Source organism: Hesperophylax consimilis, chromosome 9 (genome assembly GCF_061612785.1).
Source record: "Hesperophylax consimilis isolate HC1 chromosome 9, BYU_Hcon_1.0, whole genome shotgun sequence".
NCBI lineage: Eukaryota > Metazoa > Arthropoda > Insecta > Trichoptera > Limnephilidae > Hesperophylax > Hesperophylax consimilis.
The window spans coordinates 27,239,472-27,263,074 of NC_142844.1; the positions used below are offsets into that span (position 1 = coordinate 27,239,472).

General features: G+C 35.2%; 1 protein-coding gene across 4 annotated transcripts in view; it reads right to left on the reverse strand.

Annotated features, from left to right (window-relative positions):
• Positions 1-3,414: 3,414 nt before the first annotated feature.
• The window catches only part of LOC149421172 (uncharacterized), a 29,590-nt gene continuing 9,401 nt past the window's right edge, over positions 3,415-23,603 (reverse strand). The window contains exons 1-8 of one of the 4 annotated variants that reach the window (XM_089635871.1): positions 15,485-15,948; positions 14,457-14,637; positions 10,881-11,021; positions 9,088-9,216; positions 7,757-7,977; positions 6,561-6,724; positions 4,529-4,688; positions 3,415-3,763 (exon numbers count right to left, since the gene is read on the reverse strand). In XM_089635871.1, the coding sequence (XP_089491997.1) occupies positions 3,724-3,763; positions 4,529-4,688; positions 6,561-6,724; positions 7,757-7,977; positions 9,088-9,216; positions 10,881-11,021; positions 14,457-14,637; positions 15,485-15,804 (1,356 nt within the window). In that variant the 5' untranslated portion in view covers positions 15,805-15,948 and the 3' untranslated portion in view covers positions 3,415-3,723. Of the gene's footprint in view, positions 3,764-4,528; positions 4,689-6,560; positions 6,725-7,756; positions 7,978-9,087; positions 9,217-10,880; positions 11,022-14,456; positions 14,638-15,072; positions 15,949-23,603 lie in introns of those variants that run through there. The other 3 variants (XM_089635873.1, XM_089635874.1, XM_089635872.1) reach the window with 3 other exon arrangements.

Here is a 23,603-nt window from a genome sequence, read left to right on the forward strand (position 1 = left end):
TTAATGTACACAATAAATAAAAATACATACATGGAAGTCGCCCTTCATTTTCCTGCTTAAAAATCCGTTTTTTCACACTCCTTTGAGTACGTACTCACAGACTCACATGATAGCACAAGTAAAATAGATAAATAACTTTTCAAAATTTTAAAGTTTTAATGTAGTTTCTAGGTAAAAGAAGTTGATCTGTTTGAATGGGAAAATAAATATTCTTCTATGGAAAAATGTCAAAAATAAAAAGTTGGAATTTCGAAAAAGTTATTTATCTTTTTTACTTCTATCATCATGTAGAATCACCCTGTATAAGATACTGCTCTTTACCCACGGACACCTTGTTTAATATGTACTCAAACAAATTTGCTACAGGCTATGTGGAAATGTTCAAATTTCCTAGAGACAGTTAACTATCCTAAAAAAAAATTTAAATAAGTATTTTACCATAGAACATTTAAGAAAAAAGTAATGAATATGGCGCATATTGGTTTATCCTGGAACTTGCCAATGGTTACAGTCATCTTCATTGTATACAAGGTTTTTCTGCCTAACTTAACTTCATCAGTATCAGTAAGTTACTTCTCCGGGGAGCGTGGAGCCAGGATTTCAAGACGTAAATACGCCAGGCCAGTGGTGCACCCAAATAATATATATATAGAAGTTTTTGTAAGAAGAAGAAGCGAATATGTTAGCAATGCTTGCAGTTTTTTTTTAATTACTCCAACTGGCAGTTAGGCACTATGCATTATGGGAGTTATTGTGTAATTCATGATTCTATGCCTCGCGGCAGGAAAATTACAGAAACGGACTGCGCCTTGCGAGAATAAAAGAATTTTCTTGTATGCTAATGTTTTTCATCAAATTGAATTGAATTGAATTGAAAAATAATACGCTGAGATTTTTGTTAAAAAACCGAAAAAAGATGATTCAAATAATGTTAGTGGTAATATGACAGATGGAGCTCTACGTAAAAAAAAACGCTAATCAAGTCCCTAATACATTATGTATTGTAACTTTTTGAAATTGGCTTGTACACATATGCGTAAGAACGCCTGTAAAACCTATGTTTCATGTTTATGACTTATTCAATTTGAAAATATTATATTTTTTTAAATACCCCAAACAGTGTAAATGCCCGTATCATGGTGGTAACATAAAACAAATAAGAGCACATAACAATAGTAATCAATAGTGCAATGATGTGCATATATGTAGTAAAACTAATAATAACATATATTTTTTAAATAAAAATAAGTATTAGATCTATTAAAGAATTTATACATAAAAATGCAAAAATCAGTCATTTTAAATTTATGTAGGATATTTATAGTGAGGGATCAGTAGGATTTATAGGTCCAATTAGAAGTTCTACCGATCCGAACCCTCTGATATGAAAATATCTGGAGTCGGTGAATTATTTTCCCATTTGATCTCTGGTGATTTGATGTGTTGTTTTTGTATTTATTATGCTTATATAATGCACTTGCATAATGTGGATTGACTAGATGATCATTTCTGGAAAAGTGTGTGGAAGGGTTTAGCTTTTCCTGTGAGGAAGATTTAACCCGGACATACAGTCGGAAAAAACAAATAAAAAACAAAAATAACATTGATAGGCAAATCTGGAGACATCATGTCGTATAACAGCAGAGCTGCTACTCCAGTCCCCAAGTCCAGTCATGTCCAATCCAGTCAACAGTCTAGTCCAGTTTTCAATTCAGTCTCATAATGATTTTATTCAGGAAGCTTTCCGATTCTGTTCTGTCAATTTCTATCAGCCTTACTGTAATTCTCTTTTTAAGAAGGTCGATTTTTTTATTTCTGTTGCTGTTAGAATCCATTATATATGTACCTTAGGCGCTAGGAATATATGAAAACGTTGTCCAAACGATGTATTCATTTTTAGTACTACAGTAGAACCTCGTTAATTCGAAATCCACGGGACATCAAAAATCAAATTTCGAATTAACGAATTCCCACGTAATTCGAAATTTTATGAAAAAAAAAAAAAAAAAATACGCCGAAAATCGATTTTCTCGGCCGCCTCTTCAAATCCAGGTGGTCTTTTAGTTGTAAATTCGTATTAAAACCAATTATTTCTTTATTTTCGCGGCCGATTACCATAGCGATGGGCCCTTTAATTTCAGATATTCGCAATAAATTCGTAAAAATGCTATATATTTACGCGTAAATCGAGATTTCGCTGCCGATTTCGGTCGCGGCCTACCCTTTAAATTGAGATAATCTTAAAAATACGATATACATATTTCCGCGTAAATCGAGAATTCGCGGTAATTTTCCGTCGCAGCCGGCCCTTTATTTCAAATATCTGAATTTAAATTCGTAAAAATACGATATATTTCCGCGTAAAACGAGAATTCGCGGCCGTATTCCGTCGCGGCCGGCTCTTTGAATTCAGATATTCGAAATAAATTCGCAAAAATACGATATATTTCCGTGTAAATCGAGAATGTGCGGCCGATTTCCGTCGCGGCCGACCCTTTAAATTCAGATATTTGATGTAAATTCGTAAAAATATGAAATATTTCCGCGTTTTATCGGCAGTTTTTCATCGCGGCCGGCCTTTTAAGTTCAGATATTTGAAGTAAATTCGTAAAAATATGTCATATTTCGGCGTAAATCGAAATTTTTCGGCCGATTTCCGTCGCGCCGTATTTTTTAACTCGGATATTCGAAGTAAAGTTAGTAAAAATACGACATATTTCCGCGTAAATTGAAATTTCGTGTCCGATTTCCGTCGCGGCGGATCCTTTAAAATTCAGATATTCGAAATAAGTTCGTAAAAATACGATATATTTACGCGTAAATCGAGATTTCGCGGCCGATTTCCGTCACAGCGGGCCATTTAAATTCAAATATTCGAAATAAATTCGTAAATATACGATACATTTACGCGTCAATCGAAATTTCGCGGCCGAGTTTCGTCGCGGCCGACCCTTTAAATTCAGATATTTGGTGTAAACTCGTAAAACTACGACATATATCCGCGTAAAACGTATTTTCTCGGCCCTTCAAACTCGGATATTCGAAATAAATTTGAAAAAGTAGGACATTCCAGTGTAAATCTATTCAGATTTACAAAATAATAATACTAATTAGGACGATGTATAACCACGTAAAAATACATTTTTCGGCGTTTTACCGCCACGGCTAACTTTTAGATTCAGATTTACGAAATATTATGATTTATTTTCGCAAAAATCAAATTTTTTCGAATTACACGAACAAATTTTCGTGCGCGGACAAAAATAAATTTCGAATTACGAATTAACGAATTTCGAATTAAAAAAAAATTTTGTATGAAAAAATTTTTCAGCGGAAATTTTTTTGGCGAAAATTTCGAATTACGCGTTTTTTCGAATTATCGGGGTTCGAATTAACGGGGTTCTACTGTATCACTCTTTGTTCTGTTCTTTGTCTTGTCGTGTAACTGTGATCTACAAGACTGTGAAGTTTGGTGTTGTTCGTATAGTACTTACAATAATTACGCAAAGCATGTTTTAATTTTTAACTCTCCCCCCACTCCCCACCCCAAGACAAAATCCAGGGTGCGCCAGAGTTATTATTAGAATTATTCAACATAACAGAAAGTTGTTGTTATCGTACAATGATGTCATTTTAGTATGTATACAAGTACATCTAGTATAGTTTCTGTTCATTATTTGAACGCACGGTCCGGACTTGGTGGACACAAAACTAATAAGTAATCTATTTTTGGTCATGGAATGGGTGATTGTGTGATTCGGACCTGTAAAGAAAAAGTAAAAACTAAGTACATATATTATGTTTTAAACATAAATAAGTGGAATAAATATATTTTTGTGTTATATTAGTTTGTATACCGCTGACAACTCTATTGTTATCTCTCCCTCTTTCTCATAGAGTAAGTATGTATGAATGTAACAGAAAGAGAGGCTACAACAAAGGTCTTTTTTGTTGTATTTTCAATCACAGCACTGTAGCACAAAAGTCGCCAAGGAACCGGGAACCTCACGCTTATTGCGTTACCAAAACCCCTTTCTATACTGTTGTTTTATCAACCACATATTTCTTGAAAAGAACTAAAGGTAAGAACACACTGGAACCAAGTATACGATGTGGGCTTCGCTTTAAAACATCTGTACAACTTACAATCCACATGCGACTCAATCCTACGCTCCTTATGCACCGCCGATCTGTGCTGTCCAGATCGGTGTGGGTCATGTGAAAGAAAGATGGCATAGGCAAAAGGCCTTCCAACGAGTTGTTTTGACATTTATTGTTCCGTGTTGTTGTTAAAATGGGAGATGAACAATACATTTAGTAAGACATTACAAAGTGATTTATCCATTGATTATTACGATTCTACAATTCAAATTGCATTGCGTGCGTAGGACAAGTGTGTATGTTAGCCTGGAAACGTAGTATTATACGTGGGCCCAGTGTTTCCTTACCTTAATACTTATTTTCCCTGAGAGGCGTTCATATTTATTTTAGTAACTGAAGTAGTGCATGTCTAGTATCATGTAATTACCTTTCGACAACAGTGCTGCCACTGGTGACAGTTCTGGCTTGACAACCGTGTTTCAGATGGTCTATGCACCGCCATTTCCTCACTCCGCCCTCAAAGGTTCTGTCCAGGGTATACTTGTAGTGGCTTAGGAGCATAGTCTGAACTGTAGCACTGTCTGCGTCTGATACAAAAATACATTTAATGCAATTAATATGATTACCAGTACTGGGGAAGACATTGTGTAATTAGGGGTAGTTGAACTATGACAATGAGTTCTATTCTAGTAGTACGCGTGCGTGTTGGCAGGGAAGGGGGCAGCTGCCCCCCCTAGACAAATTGGCGATTAAAAAAAATTAAAAGAAAAAAAAAAGACATTTCAAAAACCACAAATCTGTTATTTTCAAATACATTTATTTGAATTTCACTTTTGTTTTCTTGAATGAAAGAAGTCGAATCTTGGAAGTGGAAATTAACCCATTTCCCGACATCCGTTCGAGCTGAAACTCGGCAGATAGAATCGTTGTTGAAGACAATGCATTCACTGGAGGCGATCACGCATACAAATGCGGACGTATACCCATTTCTCTGAAATTGGATGACATTACAGCACTTAATATACAAAATAAATGTCCGTGCTACCCAATTGGGATTTGGCCCAGTTGTTAGCGCGGTTAGCTCCAGTTCCTAGGGAGGAAGGTTTAATCCTCAGCCAAACCATAAAATATATATTATATACTTTTAAATACATCATTAAAACACTTAGGCCGGGAAAGGTAGTTCTATCCGTCCGGTCGATTGTTGCTTAATGGGCGGGAAGGGTAGTTCTACCTTTTGCGCCGGCCTCATTTCAATGGCAGAAAAGACAGAATTATTCAATGTTTTTATATGAATATTTTATAACAATCTCTTTGTAAACGTCCCAACTATATGTACATAATTATCGAATCGTAATTCAAGTCTTCCTTTTATATTTATCTTCGTGCTTTTCGTTTACATCAGTATTTCAACTATATTGTTTGTTATTGTAATAATTAAACGTGAAACCCGATTTTGAAATGACCTATCCCTGTTTCGCCCCACTCAACTCCTATGTGCAAGCGAGTGAGAGATGTCGGGCGTATTTAAAGAAAGCAGGTATAAGCATATACCGATAGGCGGACCATAATAAAATTATTACAAGGTTAATTGAGTTGCATTTCAAATAATATTCGATACTTATTCGTTTAGTGCTTTTATAGCTTCGGTATGCTGAGTTACTATGTAGAAATTTTTATTGAAATATTTTTATTATTTTCAAAGATATAGCCATTTAAAACAAATAAAAGAAATTCACGCGGGACCTTTATTTTCGCCCGGATGGAAAAATATGAATCAGAAATGTTTTAGTAAAAATAGATGCATTATAAAAATAATAATATTATTATGAAATAATACTCAAAATATATACAGGGTATCCAGGGGTAAAGTGCACTAACTTCGGTAGGCTAAGAAACTCTTCGAAAAATAGAAATCGAAAGCATTTGTAGGTTTGCCATTCAACCTAGACAAAAATTTGTCTGCGGCGCTTTTTCCGTATGTTTGTGAACGCAATAATTCATATTCCACTCTCTTCACCCAGAGTTGACTAATAATTTTCCGCTCTCTTTGCTCTAGACACTTACTCATAATACTTACTCCAGTGGGGGATGACATAGTTCCACAGGCTCCGAGGTTTTTGAGGAAATGAAAATATTTGTATTCTTTATATTAAGTATTTTTCATATGTATGGAGATATTTACACATTTAAAAAAAAACACATTTTATTTTTATTGACCTGTTCAAATGCAAAGGAATATTTTCATGTGTAAATTGTGGAATACACAATTCAAAATGATAATAGCAGTATTTGGAATCTTTTTCAATTATTTTAAACATGCTCATAAATCTCAAAATCACGATTAGGTGGCATAGCATAGTCTTGCACAAACCCCTTCAATGATTTTTTTTAATAATGTAGGGTGAGATAACCCTCTATCTAATAGGAGAATACACCAGAAGAAAAAAAAGTTTTACTTTCAGGAGGAGGACTTTTCACTGGGTCGGGGTCATCGGATCGGGAAACTTCATAGAATTTTATAGGGTCTATCCCACCAGAGAAGTCTTCAGAAGCCACAATCACCATGTCTTCATCCATCATCACATCCCCTAGGTCTCCTGGCTCCGTTTCTTCTGCCAGACTGCGGAATGGATAAAGAAGTTAACATAATAATATTGTAGCAAATATCTTTACCAATATTAATACTTCCCTAAAAGGGAACTCGATGTTACATGTGGGTAGAATAATTGTGTGCACCAGTAATAAAAACTCTATTAACAACTTTAACATTTATTATATAAAATTCTGTTACTACACATATTGCTCTAGGAAGTTAATATTAAGCAAGAGACCCATTATAAAAGGTTTAATTCTCAAGGCGTGTCGAGTTAGATATTCTCGATAGTTGACAAAAATGCAAGTCATGACAGTTGAATTTACGAATGGATAAAATGATGCTATAATGAATTTAATGGGCGCCAGCTCAGAATTACATAATTCTGAACAAATTTATAATTATCAGAGTAATCCCTAAGATACTAAAGTATAAAGTATCAATCTCAATTTGGAAGGCATCTTACGTATAATTCTGAGTCCGCCAAGGTCGGCAAGCCTTCACAAACGTCCTGTGTCCCCGAGTATCTTGGCCCTAACTGACGGAACAAATTCCTAACGATGCACAGCGCTCTTCAGACTAGTAGTTCGCAAATCAAGACGGCAACTTGAGAATGCTGTCAGCCGCTACGGTAGGTACTCAAAAGCAAAACTGCTACAATATTTCTAAACTGCTAAATTGAGGAACTACATGGAATAACAACTTAAACGTTCCCATCCTATCTTTATGTGCTGTGTAAAAATTACTTTTGCAGGTTTTATACATACGGATATATACGCAAAAGTTTGAACACTAGTTACAAGTGAATACTATGCAAAAGTTTGAACACTAGTTACAAGTGAATACTATGCAAAAGTTTGAACACTAGTTACAAGTGAACACTATGCAAAAGTTTGAACACTAGTTACAAGTGAATACCATGCAAATAAAAAAACTTTTAATGTGTTTTACTCATAATTATAACGTTCATCAAAATTGTTAATACATCCATCTCCTCAACTATGAAGAAATAACAAAGATAAATTACAGGTATTAACCCTTAGCTGTAGTTTTTCTTACGTTTGTGTAGGATGGCGCTTGTGAAGAATTCTCTGAGTGTCCGATGAATCGGATGTCCTGGTCGTGGCTGATGTTGGTATATTCAGGATTTGTGATTTGTCAAAATATTCACAGTCAGAGCTGTCTTCTTCTACTGCTGTTTCATTTGTATCTGGTGGCAACTTTGCTGAGTCACCAATCTGATCGACTGCCTGCGATTTAAGTATGTTTGTGTCTATTTCCTGGTAACAAAACATAATAATACATTATTTATATGTATTCTTATGAGTTTCCCCACACAAGAAGTTTTGTTTTTCATTAAAAGGAAAAATTTTAATTTTACAAATACCTAATTAGCTAAGTTATTGAAGATTGGGTTTTCCGATAGAAGTTTCTTTTTCTCGGTCCCTTCAAGAACCTTAAACCTTCCGTTGCCAAGAGGGGTACTCAAAATCTTTAATCTTAATATCCTACACACAATTTCAATTGAAGGCTGTTGTGGTATTTTTGTATTCCTACAAAACCTATTAACACATAATCTACCAATTAAAAATATAAAATAAAAATCTAGATTAAAACAGAAAAAAATATTTTGTAAATATGTAGGCATCATTCCTTGCCGGAAATAATACTCCTCGCTCGCTGGAACTATTTGCGCTGCAGAATATGAGGTCGAATAATGCGCCATCTCACTCGCACAATAGTTCATTTATGGATCAATTTACTCGCACAGTAACATTTGGGTAAGGCATGCCATCTCACTTGCTTGCGCTATTACCAAAGCTGCGTGAGAGGATAAGGATATTGTGTGCCACGGGCTAACTGGAAGCAGGTACCAAAATACCGACTAGTTTTGAGTCAATATAACCTAATCTGTCGCCGCATTCGTTGATGGAATGAGTGGGGTTTTATATCAACTACTATGTTATCATAATCATTTCATGATAACACATTAAATGTGTAAGCCGTAAGAATAATTTGCAATAAAATGTATGAATTAATGGTAAAAACAACAATAAAAATACAAAATGTGTGGGGTCACAGAGTCACCCCTCATGGCAGTAAAAGTTTTGCTTTGCATCTTGGCATGACGAAGGTTAATGACTTTTAATATAAATAAAAGCCCTCAGAATAATTATTGTGTGTACATATTTAAAAACACCAATGTCATAAAGTATAATTTAAAAAATTATATCAAAAAATATCGATTAGAATAAAGATAATTACTAAATCCGTGTTCCATTATTAAAAGTAAAAACAGAAACAAATTAGTTGTTCGACAAATGGAAATTGGGAGGACATAAAAATGGTTAAAAGGTTAATGCAATGTAATAAAGAATAGTAAAGCTCACCGTATCAATTCCTTGTATCTGTAAGGCTTTGGCAGCAGCAAAAAAAGGTTCCAGTTCTTCCTCAGTAATGTCCACTTGCCCAGTGTATACATACTGCAGTAAGTGCCTCAGGGTCGTATAGGACACATTCTGAAAGTATATGCATCAATACATCTAGACTTGTTGTTTGTGTTGTACATTAAATGTAGCAAGTAAGAAACACTTTTATGTTCCCAGTAAATCCTTAATTCAAACATTGTTCATGTACTGCATGACAAAGATAGAGATATATGTGTATGAATGAAATAAACAATAAGATCTGGCGGCGTCTTCATATTCAAATGTTGCGTCGAATACTACCTCAAAGCCGACTAGAGTTCAGGCCTGGGCACCTAAAGGATTTTGTGGTGTCAATTGATCAAGTCAGTTCCGTGCCATAACAAGTGGCTGAGTTGACATCGCGTTTGGGTCCCACCCAGGCGTAGTGTGTTCAATTCTTTGGCTGGCTAAGTCGTCCACCACAACACAAGCAACATTTTCCGCTTACTGTGGTGGTAGTAGGAGATTTTCAAATATTGACAGGTTATTCGTAACCCGGGAATGTTTGTCTTTCTTTTAAAAATAAAATAAACAGACTATTTAGGATATTTTAAACAGTGAAGTTTATTTAGCAACAGCAGTGATTTGGCTGCTGAGCATCCAGACCGGTAATCTAGTCGGCCTTGCATATTCTCTAACGACGCATAAAATCTTCAGGCGGGAAACAATTGTAATATTTATAATAATCGATAATAATAAATCATTTGCGTGTTTTTAAAAATTAAATGTTAGTCCTTGTCTTTTACTAATGTTTGCCGAGTAATTAAAATACTTTTTCGTTGCGCACAAGGGTATTTTGTTGCTTTAAGCCAATTTACTTGGAGGTAGCACATGACCTTACGCGACTAGTGACAGTGAAGTACTAAAACTACAAAATCGAAAGCACTACAATTGACATACTTTTTGGTTGCCACTTTGAAATTTCTACAGCGCGTCTATAGATATATTAACACCACTGATATACATAATAACGAGTCGCACAATTTTTCGATGAGCCGTATTTGTACGACTCCCGGTAAACCGTACCACGGCTCTATTGAACGGTTACTCTTTTTTTCCTGGAGATATTTTATAAAAATAGTGCCATTAAAATTATCCAAGTATTAATTGTTATTAAATACTCAAGAGACGTGAACGGCGTCTGACAGTCCGACATCTCTACTTGGACGTATGTACCTACACCTACTAACTACCTAGCACCTTCTTTTTTCTCGTAACACGAGGCGATGTATCGCTATCAGGAGTTGTACAATCATTCATATGCAGGGAGCTGAGAGCCGTATCGGGGGAGCCGTACCGGGGGAGCCGTACCGGGGGAGCTGTGAGGCGGGAGACTAGTCGTATCGGGCGAGAACAATAATCTCATTGCTCATACGCTCTGAGCTCATGGCTCCCGTTCAATTGAGCTGTTGTTCAATTGAGTAGACTAATAATACTAATATTACATTATCAAGTAGTAAGTAGATGCATAACGTCAGGTTCGTACAGGTTGATAAACAATAAAAATTAAAATATTCAGGTTTGGGAATGGTTTCAAGATGAAACTTGAAAAAAAATCAGTTATTAGCGACATTTTCATTTTTTGACATTGACATTGAACACCGATTCTTTATCTGTCAGTATTTTGTAAAATGTTGATTACCGTAAATCTTGGTATCGCAATCAGAAATCAAACCTCTGGGTCTTAATATAATGTAAAAGTATCCAATGCTTACGGTGAGGAAGATAATGGGGTGCCTGGTGGGGGATGAGTGGATGATCTCCTTGAGGTAGGGGCTGGCTATGCTCATGATAAGCTGGTGCACCCTCACCAAGTGCCCGTCCGCAGCCAGGGTCAGGTCTACAAAGTCTTCATTCTGAGGATAATCATTTCATTCAAGTGAGGAAAAGAGACAAGATGGTTATAGGTACCTACTAGAAATGCGATGTTTTAAATTTTTCAATTTGTAATAAATATGTCTCTTGAATAATTTTTTTATGGGCTTTCAAAAATTCATATGAAATAGGTATTTATGCAGAGTATGGATATGCTATTGAATAATATTATAAGCCTAAGTTGGCAATTTTACATTTGAATGAAACACACATGATGAACTTAACTTGCAAGCAGCCATGTAAATAAAATCTTCATAACTTACTAGTTTTGACCTACTATTCTTGGAGTGATTTTTCACAAAAACGGCACTATACAATTTATACAATCTCTGAATAGTATAGAATAAAGTCGCTATCCGTGTCTGTCTGTTTGTGCGCTTAGTTCTTATAAACTACGCAACAGATTGTGATAGGGTTTTCACTACCATTCAGAGAATGTCTTTTGGAAGGTTTATATACATATTATACTTATAGAAAGTAGAGAAAAATCGATGTTTTGTAATATTGTATATCATGAACAGGCCTACAGAAAAGTCCGCAATGGTGTATGTCTATCTCCTAAGGATAACCCCCAGTAACAGCGGGTATACGTCAGCTAGTTATTATTAATAATATTCTGTGAGCAGTAGACCTAAATAAACATACAAAAAAGTATGTTTCTAATTTTATCTTATTTAATAAATAAAAACCAAAATTTCCCCCGAAATTGTAAGATTTGTAAGTAGGTACTTAAATACCTACATACTTAATTGTAAACCATATTATATTTCATGAACTTTTTTAATTTCAAATAAGGAATGGTGTATTTTCACAAGCTATGAATACCGTTAAAAATGTGTAGATGATTGAAAGTATATTTTTCTCATTATTATTAATATGAAATTTTAATATTTTCATTCATAATTATTGATTTCAAAAACGATCTAAAACCATAAAATCTGAAATGGTTCCAACTGGCTACAACGTCATTATGGCATAAAAAATGCCAATGTTGGTTAGACAGCTGTTACCAACGTTACCCGCCGTGACATCGACGCCAACGAATTCACAAATAAAAACAAATATGTAGTTTTGGCGGCAAATCGAAAATGGCACATTTTAAATCATTATAGAAAATTTATCCAGTAAACTTTTCGAATCCCGCCGCACGCTTAATATGCAAAAAATGGCAATTGGTTTCAACTTAATTACAACAAGAAACTACTTTCAGATGGCCTCCAGTAGTTGAGGGGTAAGGCTCTATACTAGCAATGCGAAAATTGCGGGTTCGATTCCCAGCGTGCGCAAGTAAATTTAATTTGACGAATTTATGGTATTTCACAATTTATTCATTTAAAATAATATATGATACACTTGTGTACGCTCCAGAGTGGAAAATACTATCTTTTTGACGTTGCAGAACAATACCACCTCGAATATCCATCGGAAGCTATTGGAAGTTTATGGTAGTGATGTGATGAGTCGAAAATAAGTCACGAAGTGGGTTAGGTTGTTCAGAGAAGGCCGTACTGATACTCACGACCAGGCGAGGAGTGGGAGACTATCAGTGATTATACACGAACTTGTGCAAAAAAATTGAAGAACAAATGCGAAATGATGGTCGTGTGACGCTTGACGACCTTCACGAAGAATTTCCTGACATTTCTCCTAGGTGATATTGTGTCGGAAAAATTTGGTTACAAGATGTTGTGTGCGAGAAGGGTGCCCAGAATGCTCACACTGGAGCACCGTCGCTTTACCGCCGTGTGTAAATTTGTGGATCGTTTTGCACAGGAAGGAGAAACTTTTCTGGACTATCGTAACAAGGGATGAGATGTGGGTGTGTCACTACACCCAAAGACAAAGACATCCAAAAGACAATCACTTCAGTGGCGTCATTCATCTTCCCCAGCCACCAAAAATTCAAGACGACCCAAGTCATGGTTTTTTGGACTGTAAAGGGGTCCTTATGTTGGATTTTATGCCTAAAGGGACTACCATTAATGCAGAGGCTTACTGCGATACCCTAAAAACTCAGAAGAGCCATTCAGAACAGCAGAAGGGGAATGCTGACCCGAGGAGTCAGCCTTCTGTATGACAACGCCAGGCCCCACACCGCGCGAGTATCACAGGAGCTGCTTACCCCCCTTTTCACCTGACTTGGCGCCTTCCAACTATCACCTTTTCACTAAACTAAAGGAATTTTTGGGTGGGAAACATTTTTCCAACGATCAGGAGGTCGAGCAAGCTGTGAAGTGGCTGAAAGAACTGGCGGCAGAGGTCTATGAACTGGCATACAAAAGCTGGCACCCCGACTACAGAAATGTCTCGATCTTGATGGCGATTACGTTGAAAAATAGTTAAATATATTTATGAATTTCAATTAAATACAAGCAATTTTCGATCCTACATAAATGTTTCTGGATGGCTCTCGTATTTATGTCAGATTAGATGGTAAAAGATGAATTAAAGTTCCATTTTTCTCAATCAAAGTTGAGTTTGAAAGTTAGGAAATACGCATAAATTATTAAAATTACCCAAACTAACCTTAAAAATCTATTTTGTGCATGTTAACATCTCCCCCAACCTAGTTGTTTCCATTAGTAATTAAGTTGAAATCAAGTGATATTTTTTTTTATTTCGTGCATGAGGCGGAATTTGGCAACTTATACCAAACAATATATTTCACTGTGAACCAAAAAATTTAATTAAATATTTTACAACATATCTTTAGGTATACAAATTTTAGGTTTCGTAATACGTAACACAAGGACTTTTTATAACGTTGAGTCAATGAAACTACTATTCTGCTCCCTTGTGAGATCACAGCTCGAATAAGCATCTCCGGTGTGGTCTCCAATGTATACTTGTAACTTGCACAAAAAAGAAGTTTCTTAGATATGTTCAATACAAGTTGAGACAACCTGTGATTAATATCTGCTACAAAACATTAACGTCTAATCTAAAACTACTGCTACTTTCTAACCGGAGAACTATTAATGATATTCTATTACTTTTTAAATTACTGAATAACTACATAGACTGTCCTCAAATGTTAGGTGTTATTAATATTCATGTCCCTGTGAAATCAATTCGACTCCACTATCTCCTCCCTGAACTGCCAATACATAAACAGGCCTGTTCAATATATTTAAAACCTCTCCATGCTACATCAAAACAAACATAATTAATTGTGTATATAACTGATATGTTTCTGCATTATGTTTGCAAAATAAAGCCGATATGTGTCTGTATTATGTTTTTAAAATGACAAGTATTTATTGTACTGATGTGATTTTTGACGTGTATTATGTTTGTAAAATGACAAGTATGTATTGTACTGATATAATATTTCTGTATGTTTTGTAAATTTTCGACATGTATTATGTTTTTAAAAGCGTATGGGCGTTAAATAATTAAAATAATAATAAAAATACCTTGAGTAAAGCGTTTAAATTTGAACACAGTCTGTTTTGGTAGCTATCCCAGGACAAGGCAAAACGGGGTTGAGCAACCTTTCTAATTATTTTAGGTTTAGCGGCTTCTGTCGTATCTAATGCTTCAACTTCCTCTTGTCGGCTGGTTTCCAAAGGTTTTCTTAAGTCAGTATTACTCGTCCTAAAAGAAAGTTTCATTTGACACCATTGACGTAAATACAAATATGCATTATGTTCACACTAATCCAACAACAATATATGGCACGTCATAAGAAAAAAATAGTCACAACGAATGAAATGGCTACAAATAACATCTTTCATATCTAAATGGAACGGAACGCATTAGAAAGAGATAGCCATCCAAAGAATATGTGTATGGGAGAAACAGCTATATAATTATGACACCGCTTGGGGCTCACTGACGGGCGAGCATGTCTGCGGCAAGCTTGATGTGACAGGCGAGCGAAGAGCATTTTTGTATGAATGTATGCCAGATAAATCGCGTGACATAGACAGACTGCTCGCCGCGGACATGCTCGCTCATCAGTGGGCCGCTATTTCCCTACTTCTCGACGAATAAATGAGCAAGCAGAGTAGTAGAATATGATGTACGTACTGTCACTAGGTTGTCCTTAATACGCTTGTGTGTTTCTGCGTCTGCTGTCTCACTTTATTTTATTCGAAATGCATTATGAATAATTGTATTTGTTGAAATACTGATTTTTGAGAGCATGCGAAAAGAAAGAAACTCCCAGCAGATTTGGTTTTTGCTCGAGAATGATTTGTGCACATCTCAAAAGCACAGAAAGGCATTTTTTTCACAAAAAAGAGCCTAGAGCAACATGCTTGTGGCAGCCGGTGACAGCTTGTCTGACTGGCGGGCTTATGTGCTTATTAAATGCAGTGCAGTGAGCTTGTCCACTGGACCCAGTTCAGTACTACATCGCGCGTTGTCTCAGTAACCTATCTTCCTTTTTAATTCAGGTTTATTACTACGAAATAGTTCCAAAATATACTTCATCTCTTACCCACGTAAAGAAGAACACCTCCCCTGCGCATTATTTTCATTAGATTTTACCGGTTTAGGTAAATCAGGTTCGTTTACGAATAAAGGGTCACTATCATTTATATTTTTGGTTTTCGTAAAGGCTTCACCTTTAATCACTTTGAATATTTTGAAGTATAACGTGGGATGCTTTCTCTTCAAATGAGCTTTTAAATTGGTAGAAGTCGATCTGTAGGATATCTCAATCTGGCAAAATGAGCACTTGGCGTAATAAGTGTCGCCTATTGGTTTGTAATAATTCCATAATACACTTCTCTTTTCTTTCCGAACTTTCGTAGACATTATATAGAATGTATGTTTACAACTTATTTAAATAAATAAAATTCCACGAGATAGATTTATTTTATGGATAGTTCTTCGTATATATGCTTAAAAAGCCTCTTCAATATTAACAATGATCAGTTTAATTATTTGTGATTATTTTATGCCAAATTTATCTATCTCTCAGCTCGCTTCGCCAGTGACATTTGTATTTGTATATTTTGACACAGGGGCATTTAACTAAGCTTTGGCCTTGAAACTCATTTGAAACCGCCACGCCCACCTCAAAATTCTTATAGAAAACGAATAATATGGCTAAAAGCTCAGTCTCATTGGTGAGAAAAGAAGGATTGGTTTGATCTCTCGCTCTCTACCATAATGACTCGTGTAACAGAAAGAGATGACGGAATTTTGCCGTTTGACAGTTTCAAATCATTCAAACAAAATGAGTGTGGTTTATTTATACACGCGGGTTGTCATTTGCTGCCGAAATACTATCATTTCCGTCGAAAATATTGCGTGTTAAAGTTGTTCGTGATAAAAATACAATATAAGCCAGTATAGTGTTAGCGAGTTACAAACATATATTCAACCTACCTACGTAAGTTCAAGTTTAAAGTGAATTGACAGTTATTCGTTCGGTTTTTTGAACAATGCTTCATACTTGGCATATGTCTTCCTCCACAACGTATAAATGTTATTTATTATATCGATAAACTTATTCATGTTATTGATTAGTGTTATCCTGTATTTTCTTATTGTTTTGGTGAAATTAAAGATTTTTAAACATATGTAACCATGAGTTCATGAGGCTGAAAAATGTCGGAATTCTTCGTCATACTGTCGGACAATCATGTTTTGGAAATTTTCTTCAGTGTTTTTGCAAATTTCTTGTCATTTTGGGTTTCTTCTTCTCAGATTAACAAGTTTCATCTCAAGGAAATGCACTGTAAAAGTTTATTTTCTTAGTCAGATGAACCTTGCCCTTGGAAAACATTTCGACATTTTTCTGCTTCAAGGACATTTTTCTTTTTATAATAGTTTTTTTGGGCTAGTGAATGAATAGAGTAGGCTGAGAGCAATTATGTTGTCTATGGTCGCATCTTTTTTAAAATGGCCTTGAGTTTCCTCTACCTTGTCTACTGCTCTGCTCCGCACGGTAGGTACTGCTTGTATGCTGCTTGTATATCTGTGGTTAAGTACTGTATAATTCCGTTACATACAAAAAGCCCGAAGATATCGATCTAGAGAGTGGTATATTTATGTTTTGACATCACAAAATAGAGAGGCGTATTTATCGAACCCAGTAAAAGTACCGGGTATTTTCATGCGATACTTTGTACTTGCGACAAATTTCCAAAATACCTGGTTCCAAAATACTCACAAGTATTTTATACTTGGACTAAATATTTATTACTTACAGGTAATTTGAATAGGTATTTTTTATAGGAAAATACTGGGGAATTTCTTAACCACCCCCCACACGGAATTGAAAAATGACTGTAAATATTTTTTTGTGGATAACAACTTTTCACAGAAGTTTTCTAACAACCCCCCCCCCCCCCCATGGATTTGAAAACTTTTTGTGGTGAATTATCTTTCACAGAATTTTTCTAACATCCCCCCCCCTCCCTATTGATTCGAATAATTATTGGGGGAATCAATTTTAAAATTTGTGGGGATTCGTTGTGGGCAGAAATTATGGGAGTGCACAGTTTAAAAATGACTATTATTAATTAATCCTCAGGTCGATATAAAATACTTTTGAGTATTTTGTAACCGGTATTTTTTTGTACCTGTACCCACTGTACCCAGTAACGAAAAGTACTCACAGGACCCACCTCTAATCACAAATAAACCACTAACTAGATCGATATCTTCGGGATTTTTGTATGGAAAAAAGTTTGTATTATACCTAACCACAGATATAGCCAAAAGAGCGGTGATGATAGACAAGGTAGAGAAACTCAAGGCCATTTAAAAAAGTTGCGACCATAGACAAATAACTACACTCCGCCCAAAAAAATATTTTTAAAATAAAAATGTCCTCGAAGCAGAAAAATACCGAAATTTTTCCTGAGGGCAATGTTTAGCTGACTAAGAAAATTAACATTTACAGTTATTTTCTCAAACATCATTAATCATATATAAACCACTCAATTGATATAGACAACAAACAACACAAAAATAAACCACAAACAAAGAGAGAGTGGTTTATTTATGGCAAAGAGTATGGCCAAGAGGGCCAAGAGGTAAGTGGTTTATTTATTGCCAAGAGGTTCGTAGAAAATATATTTTTCTACGATTTTATTATTTTTCTGCTTTCACCGCGCGATCTTGGCCACGTTTAGAAATTGTAGAAAAATTAATGATAGTTAATATTCGGGATCGCTGGCCACGGTTAATACGTTTTTTTAAGAATATTTATTTTTTATTATAACACCTTACTCTTAAAATAAAATTTACCGATATAGTATATACCTATCATACACATTTGCTGCCTCCATGTGGAAACACCGTTTGTATAATGTTTTGATACACTCGGCTCTGAAGCGGGGTCAGAGGTCTCCCTGTTGGCGCTTTTGGGCGCTTATGTGGCCTCAGATACGTTGCCGGTTCTGCCAATTGATTTAGAAATAAGAGAAATATTATCAAAAAAGGAACTCATCAGAGGAAGAGCTGCTGTCCACCTGGTCGTCGAGCTGACACCCGGATTAGCAGTAGCCCTCCCTGACTTGCTCAAAGCGATGCGCGTAAGGACGCTGGCAGGAGCGATGGGACAGGTCAACGAAGGGCAGATGGACCTTCTCCTTCTTCCCTTCAGTTTAACTAAAAATAGAAGGGGCACACATCAAACTGGATCACTACATGACGCAGGTGCTTTTCGGACATGGGGAATTCAGGGGGCGGCTTCACAGCTTAACCCTCTCTCCTCACCCGTGTGAGTCACATGAGCAATTGCGCATGTGGTGATAACAACTACGACGCCAGGCACATTCTTTGGCACTTCGAGATAGTGAAGGATGCAAGACAGGAAATGTTAGATGGTTTGCGAGGAATAACAAGACAAGTCGCTGATTTAGACTGAACTCATATTTGTTTCAGGTGCTGCACGTATTGCTCCTGTCTTCCCCGGAATCTCTTCTATAACTCGTTTACTTAATGTATACGCTTTGAATTGTTAAAATAATTACTTATGCTGCTTAATGGTTATTCCCGATTTCTCACACTTTTCATTGGCATTGGCACGCATTTTCACTTCTGCATTGGCACGCACTTTCTACATCCATCGCTGATACAACTCAATACATTCTATTTATTCTTTCTCTATTGTTTTTCTAGCTTATCATTATATTACCACATTACACTCACCTTCAATGCGATGCTGATGACATCGTTTTGCAGATATTATATTAACATATTATATTGACGATTGAGTCGTACAAATCTGTACCCGAATTCGCCCGTGGGAAGAGCGATACGCTATTTAAATATATTAGATAAAAATTTCAACATATTCTTCGGAAAATTCAATGAGTTTGTAAGGTTTTTGGCACTACATTCTCACTGTGAAAATGGTACTTTTACAATTAGTTAGATAAAATATCTGTAATGTTGTAAAATTTTTTGTACACAAATAAAATAAATAAATATTGTTTTGGAATTAATATTTTATTTTTTTTGTTTCCAAAAGGTCTTGCACTCTTTAGTATGTTGATGAACAATTAATAAATTGTACAACCTTGACTGCATTAATTTTGTTATGCTATTATTTATTTTGTATTTAGTTTGAGAGCTTACGACAACTGATTTTAGATTGATCAAAGCTTAATTAACTTTGTTTTTCCTTTAGTTAGGCTAAGGACGGGTTGTTTCGGAGAATCTGAACAATTCATCAAATTTCAACGTTCATTTTCAAGTTCTGTGAAAGATTTTTTCAAGTTCTGTTTTTATTTCAGTTTTGTCAAGCAACTAGCCTACAATGATATAAAAACAGAACTTGAATAAGTCTTTCACAGAACTTGAAAATGAACGTTGAAATTTGATGAATTGTTCAGATTCTCCGAAACAACCCGTCCTTAAGCTGAACTCCAAAATGTTCTTCATTGTTCATCGTCCCATCTAGGGGGTGGGATAGACCCGTCCCTGCATTAACTCAGGTGATCAATCCCCCGAAGCTGTCCCGCAACCCGCCTGCGCCTCCCCCATCGCTATGAAATGGCCTGAAGTACCACCACACGAACTCGGTACCCTTCCACCCCGCCTCTGGTGACCCGACGCTCACTCTTTCCTCAGGGTCTTCAGGCATCTTCCCCCTCTTTCTCACTACAGTTGAGGGCCAATCGGGAAACCGGCTAAGGGGCACGGAATCCGTGTCTCATTGGGACTGCCTGGTGAAAGCAGTTTAGCTGTCTTGGGTATGTGATGATGCAAGTTCATAACCTTGTATACCTATATATTTGATTTTAGATCTCCTTTTTGTCTTTTACTTTATCTCTTTTACTCTTCTATTTTCAGCTCGCGGTGTCTGTAATATTAAACTAACTATGTAAGTACTTGCATACTACTTGCGTCGTTAAAAAAATGTAGATTTGGTAAAAAAGAGGAGGGGTGGAGTCTTGACGTGTGCGGTGAAGGAGGAAACCATATGTTTCTTTATAACATCGTTGGGAAAAGTGGTGGGGTCCTTTCCAATATCATACACAACCGGACTAATAATTACATACATACTGCTTAGTTTTAACTACCTAAATTATTTTAATTTCATTACTGTATTTTATCTTACATTTAATTTCAATACAGTTCATTTGATATAATTCTTTTTAAATGAATAAAATTAGTGACGAGATGCTAACATTTTACCTAGTGTTGTTCAATTTTAAAAGCGGGTAATTTTAAGAATAAAAAACCTTTCAAATCCCATTAAAATACAGCACGGGTTGAAAGAAAAAAAAAAATTTTGAGACTGGTCACAGGAGACCCATAAAATTAAAACTTTGGAAATTTGAACTATTAAAACTAACTATAACAATTTATAAAATATATAGATATTTAAGTTAGAAGGTATTATTGATTTTTAAAAAATGGACTACAGTTCCTTATGATATAACACAACGATTTATATTTTTTTTAAATTTTTCTGGCTTTCGTCTTTCGAGGGGTGTTCTAGGTCATTATTTCAAATTATGGAGAGAGGGAAGGCGAATGTATGTATTAATTTTATTTAAATGGGCAAATTTCATTATCATATGGAAGATTGGAGTCGAATTCAGACTTAGAAGAGATGAGATGTTGGACAGATGGGAGACAATTTTAGATAAGGCTTGATAGAAGAGAGGATAGTTAGTTATAAGTAGAGGAAGACATTTGACATTCTAGTTTCTTCTGTCTTTTTCATACAAGACGTGTGAGAAGGAAAATTTTTCATCAGTGACGTACTTACGACCTCTCTCTGAGACTACAATCTTCTCCAGCCCAGAACAAATTACAAACCGAGCTGAACTACACTTGTGTCGGCCACATAGGTTAGATAATTGTAGTGTATAAATGTGAATGTAGCAAAAGGGTGTGTACCATTCCATCCTCTCTGCCTACTTTAGGGTTTCACTAGAAATAAAATGAGAGTGGGATCAAACATGATTTATTTATTCTTTCATTCATCTCTTTGGTTCTTTTACATAATAACACATTTTATACATTTGGCTATGACAAACATATAAAATATTATGAATTTTACAAAGAAAAAACAAAAATATAGTTTACATAATATTATACAGGATATCCCGGGAGTGCAGTGTAGCTTTGGGTAATTCTACCTAATATTTAGTACAAACAAAAAAACTTTTGTAGATATTTTGTTTTTTTTCTATATAAAATTTTTTTGTAGAAAGACATTTCTTTTTCATACGAATAATTAAACATTTTTCTCTGGAAGTACCTTACAATGTTGGAATTTCGAAAAAAAGTTATTTGTCTTTTTAAGAATCGCCTCCACAAGTTGCTTTTTACCTATGGACACCTTGTTTAATATCGTCGCTGGGCCTCTCATAAATACTACAACATGAAGAAAAAAATTTACAGGAGAGTGAAAAACGAATTTCGATACAGGAAAATGAAGTTGGACCTCTAAATAAAATTTATTTATATTAACAATGATTATTAATGTACACAATAAATAAAAATACATGGAAGTCGCCCTTCATTTTCCTGCTTAAAAATCCGTTTTTTCACACTCCTTTCAGTACGTACTCACAGACTCACATGATAGTACAAGTAAAAAAGATAAATAACTTTTCAAAATTTTAATGTAGTTTCTAGGTAAAAGAAGTTGATCTGTTTGAATGGGAAAATAAATATTCTTCTATGGAAAAATGTCAAAAATAAAAAGTTGGAATTTCGAAAAAGTAATTTATCTTTTTTACTTCTATCATCATGTAGAATTACCCTGTATAAGATACTGCTCTTTACCCACGGACACCTTGTTTAATATGTACTCAAACAAATTTGCTACAGGCTATGTGGAAATGTTCAAATTTCCTAGAGACAGTTAACTATCCTAAAAAAAAATTTAAATAAGTATTTTACCATAGAACATTTAAGAAAAAAGTAATGAATATGGCGCATATTGGTTTATCCTGGAACTTGCCAATGGTATGCAGTCATCTTCATTGTATACAAGGTTTTTCTGCCTAACTTAACTTCATCAGTATCAGTAAGTTACTTCTCCGGGGAGCGTGGAGCCAGGATTACAAGACGTAAATACGGCAGACCAGTGGTGCACCCAAATAATATATATATAGAAGTTTTTGTAAGAAGAAGAAGCGAATATGTTAGCAATGCTTGCAGTTTTTTTTTAATTACTCCAACTGGCAGTTAGGCACTATGCATTATGGGAGTTATTGTGTAATTCATGATTCTATGCCTCGCGGCAGGAAAATTACAGAAACGGACTGCGCCTTGGGAGAATAAAAGAATTTTCTTGTATGCTAATGTTTTTCATCAAATTGAATTGAATTGAATTGAAAAATAATACACTGAGATTTTTGTTAAAAAACCGAAAAAAGATGATTCAAATAATGTTAGTGGTAATATGACAGATGGAGCTCTATGTAAAAAAAAAAACGCTAATCAAGTCCCTAATACATTATGTATTGTAACTTTTTGAAATTGGCTTGTACACATATGCGTAAGAACGCCTGTAAAACCTATGTTTCATGTTTATGACTTATTCAATTTGAAAATATTATATTTTTTTAAATACCCCAAACAATGCAAATGCCTGTATCATGGTGGTAACATAAAACAAATAAGAACACATAACAATAGTAATCAATAGTGCAATGATGTGCATATATGTAGTAAAACTAATAATAACATATATTTTTTAAATAAAAATGAGTATTAGATCTATTAAAGAATTTATACATAAAAATGCAAAAATCAGTCATTTTAAATTTATGTAGGATATTTATAGTGAGGGATCAGTAGGATTTATAGGTCCAATTAGAAGTTCTACCGAGCCGAACCCTCTGATATGAAAATATCTGGAGTCGGTGAATTATTTTCCCATTTGATCTCTGGTGATTTGATGTGTTGTTTTTTTATTATTTTGTATTTATTATGCTTATATAATGCACTTGCATAATGTGGATTGACTAGATGATCATTTCTGGAAAAGTGTGTGGAAGGGTTTAGCTTTTCCTGTGAGGAAGATTTAACCCGGACATACAGTCGGAAAAAACAAATAAAAAACAAAAATAACATTGATAGGCAAATCTGGAGACATCATGTCATATAACAGCAGAGCTGCTACTCCAGTC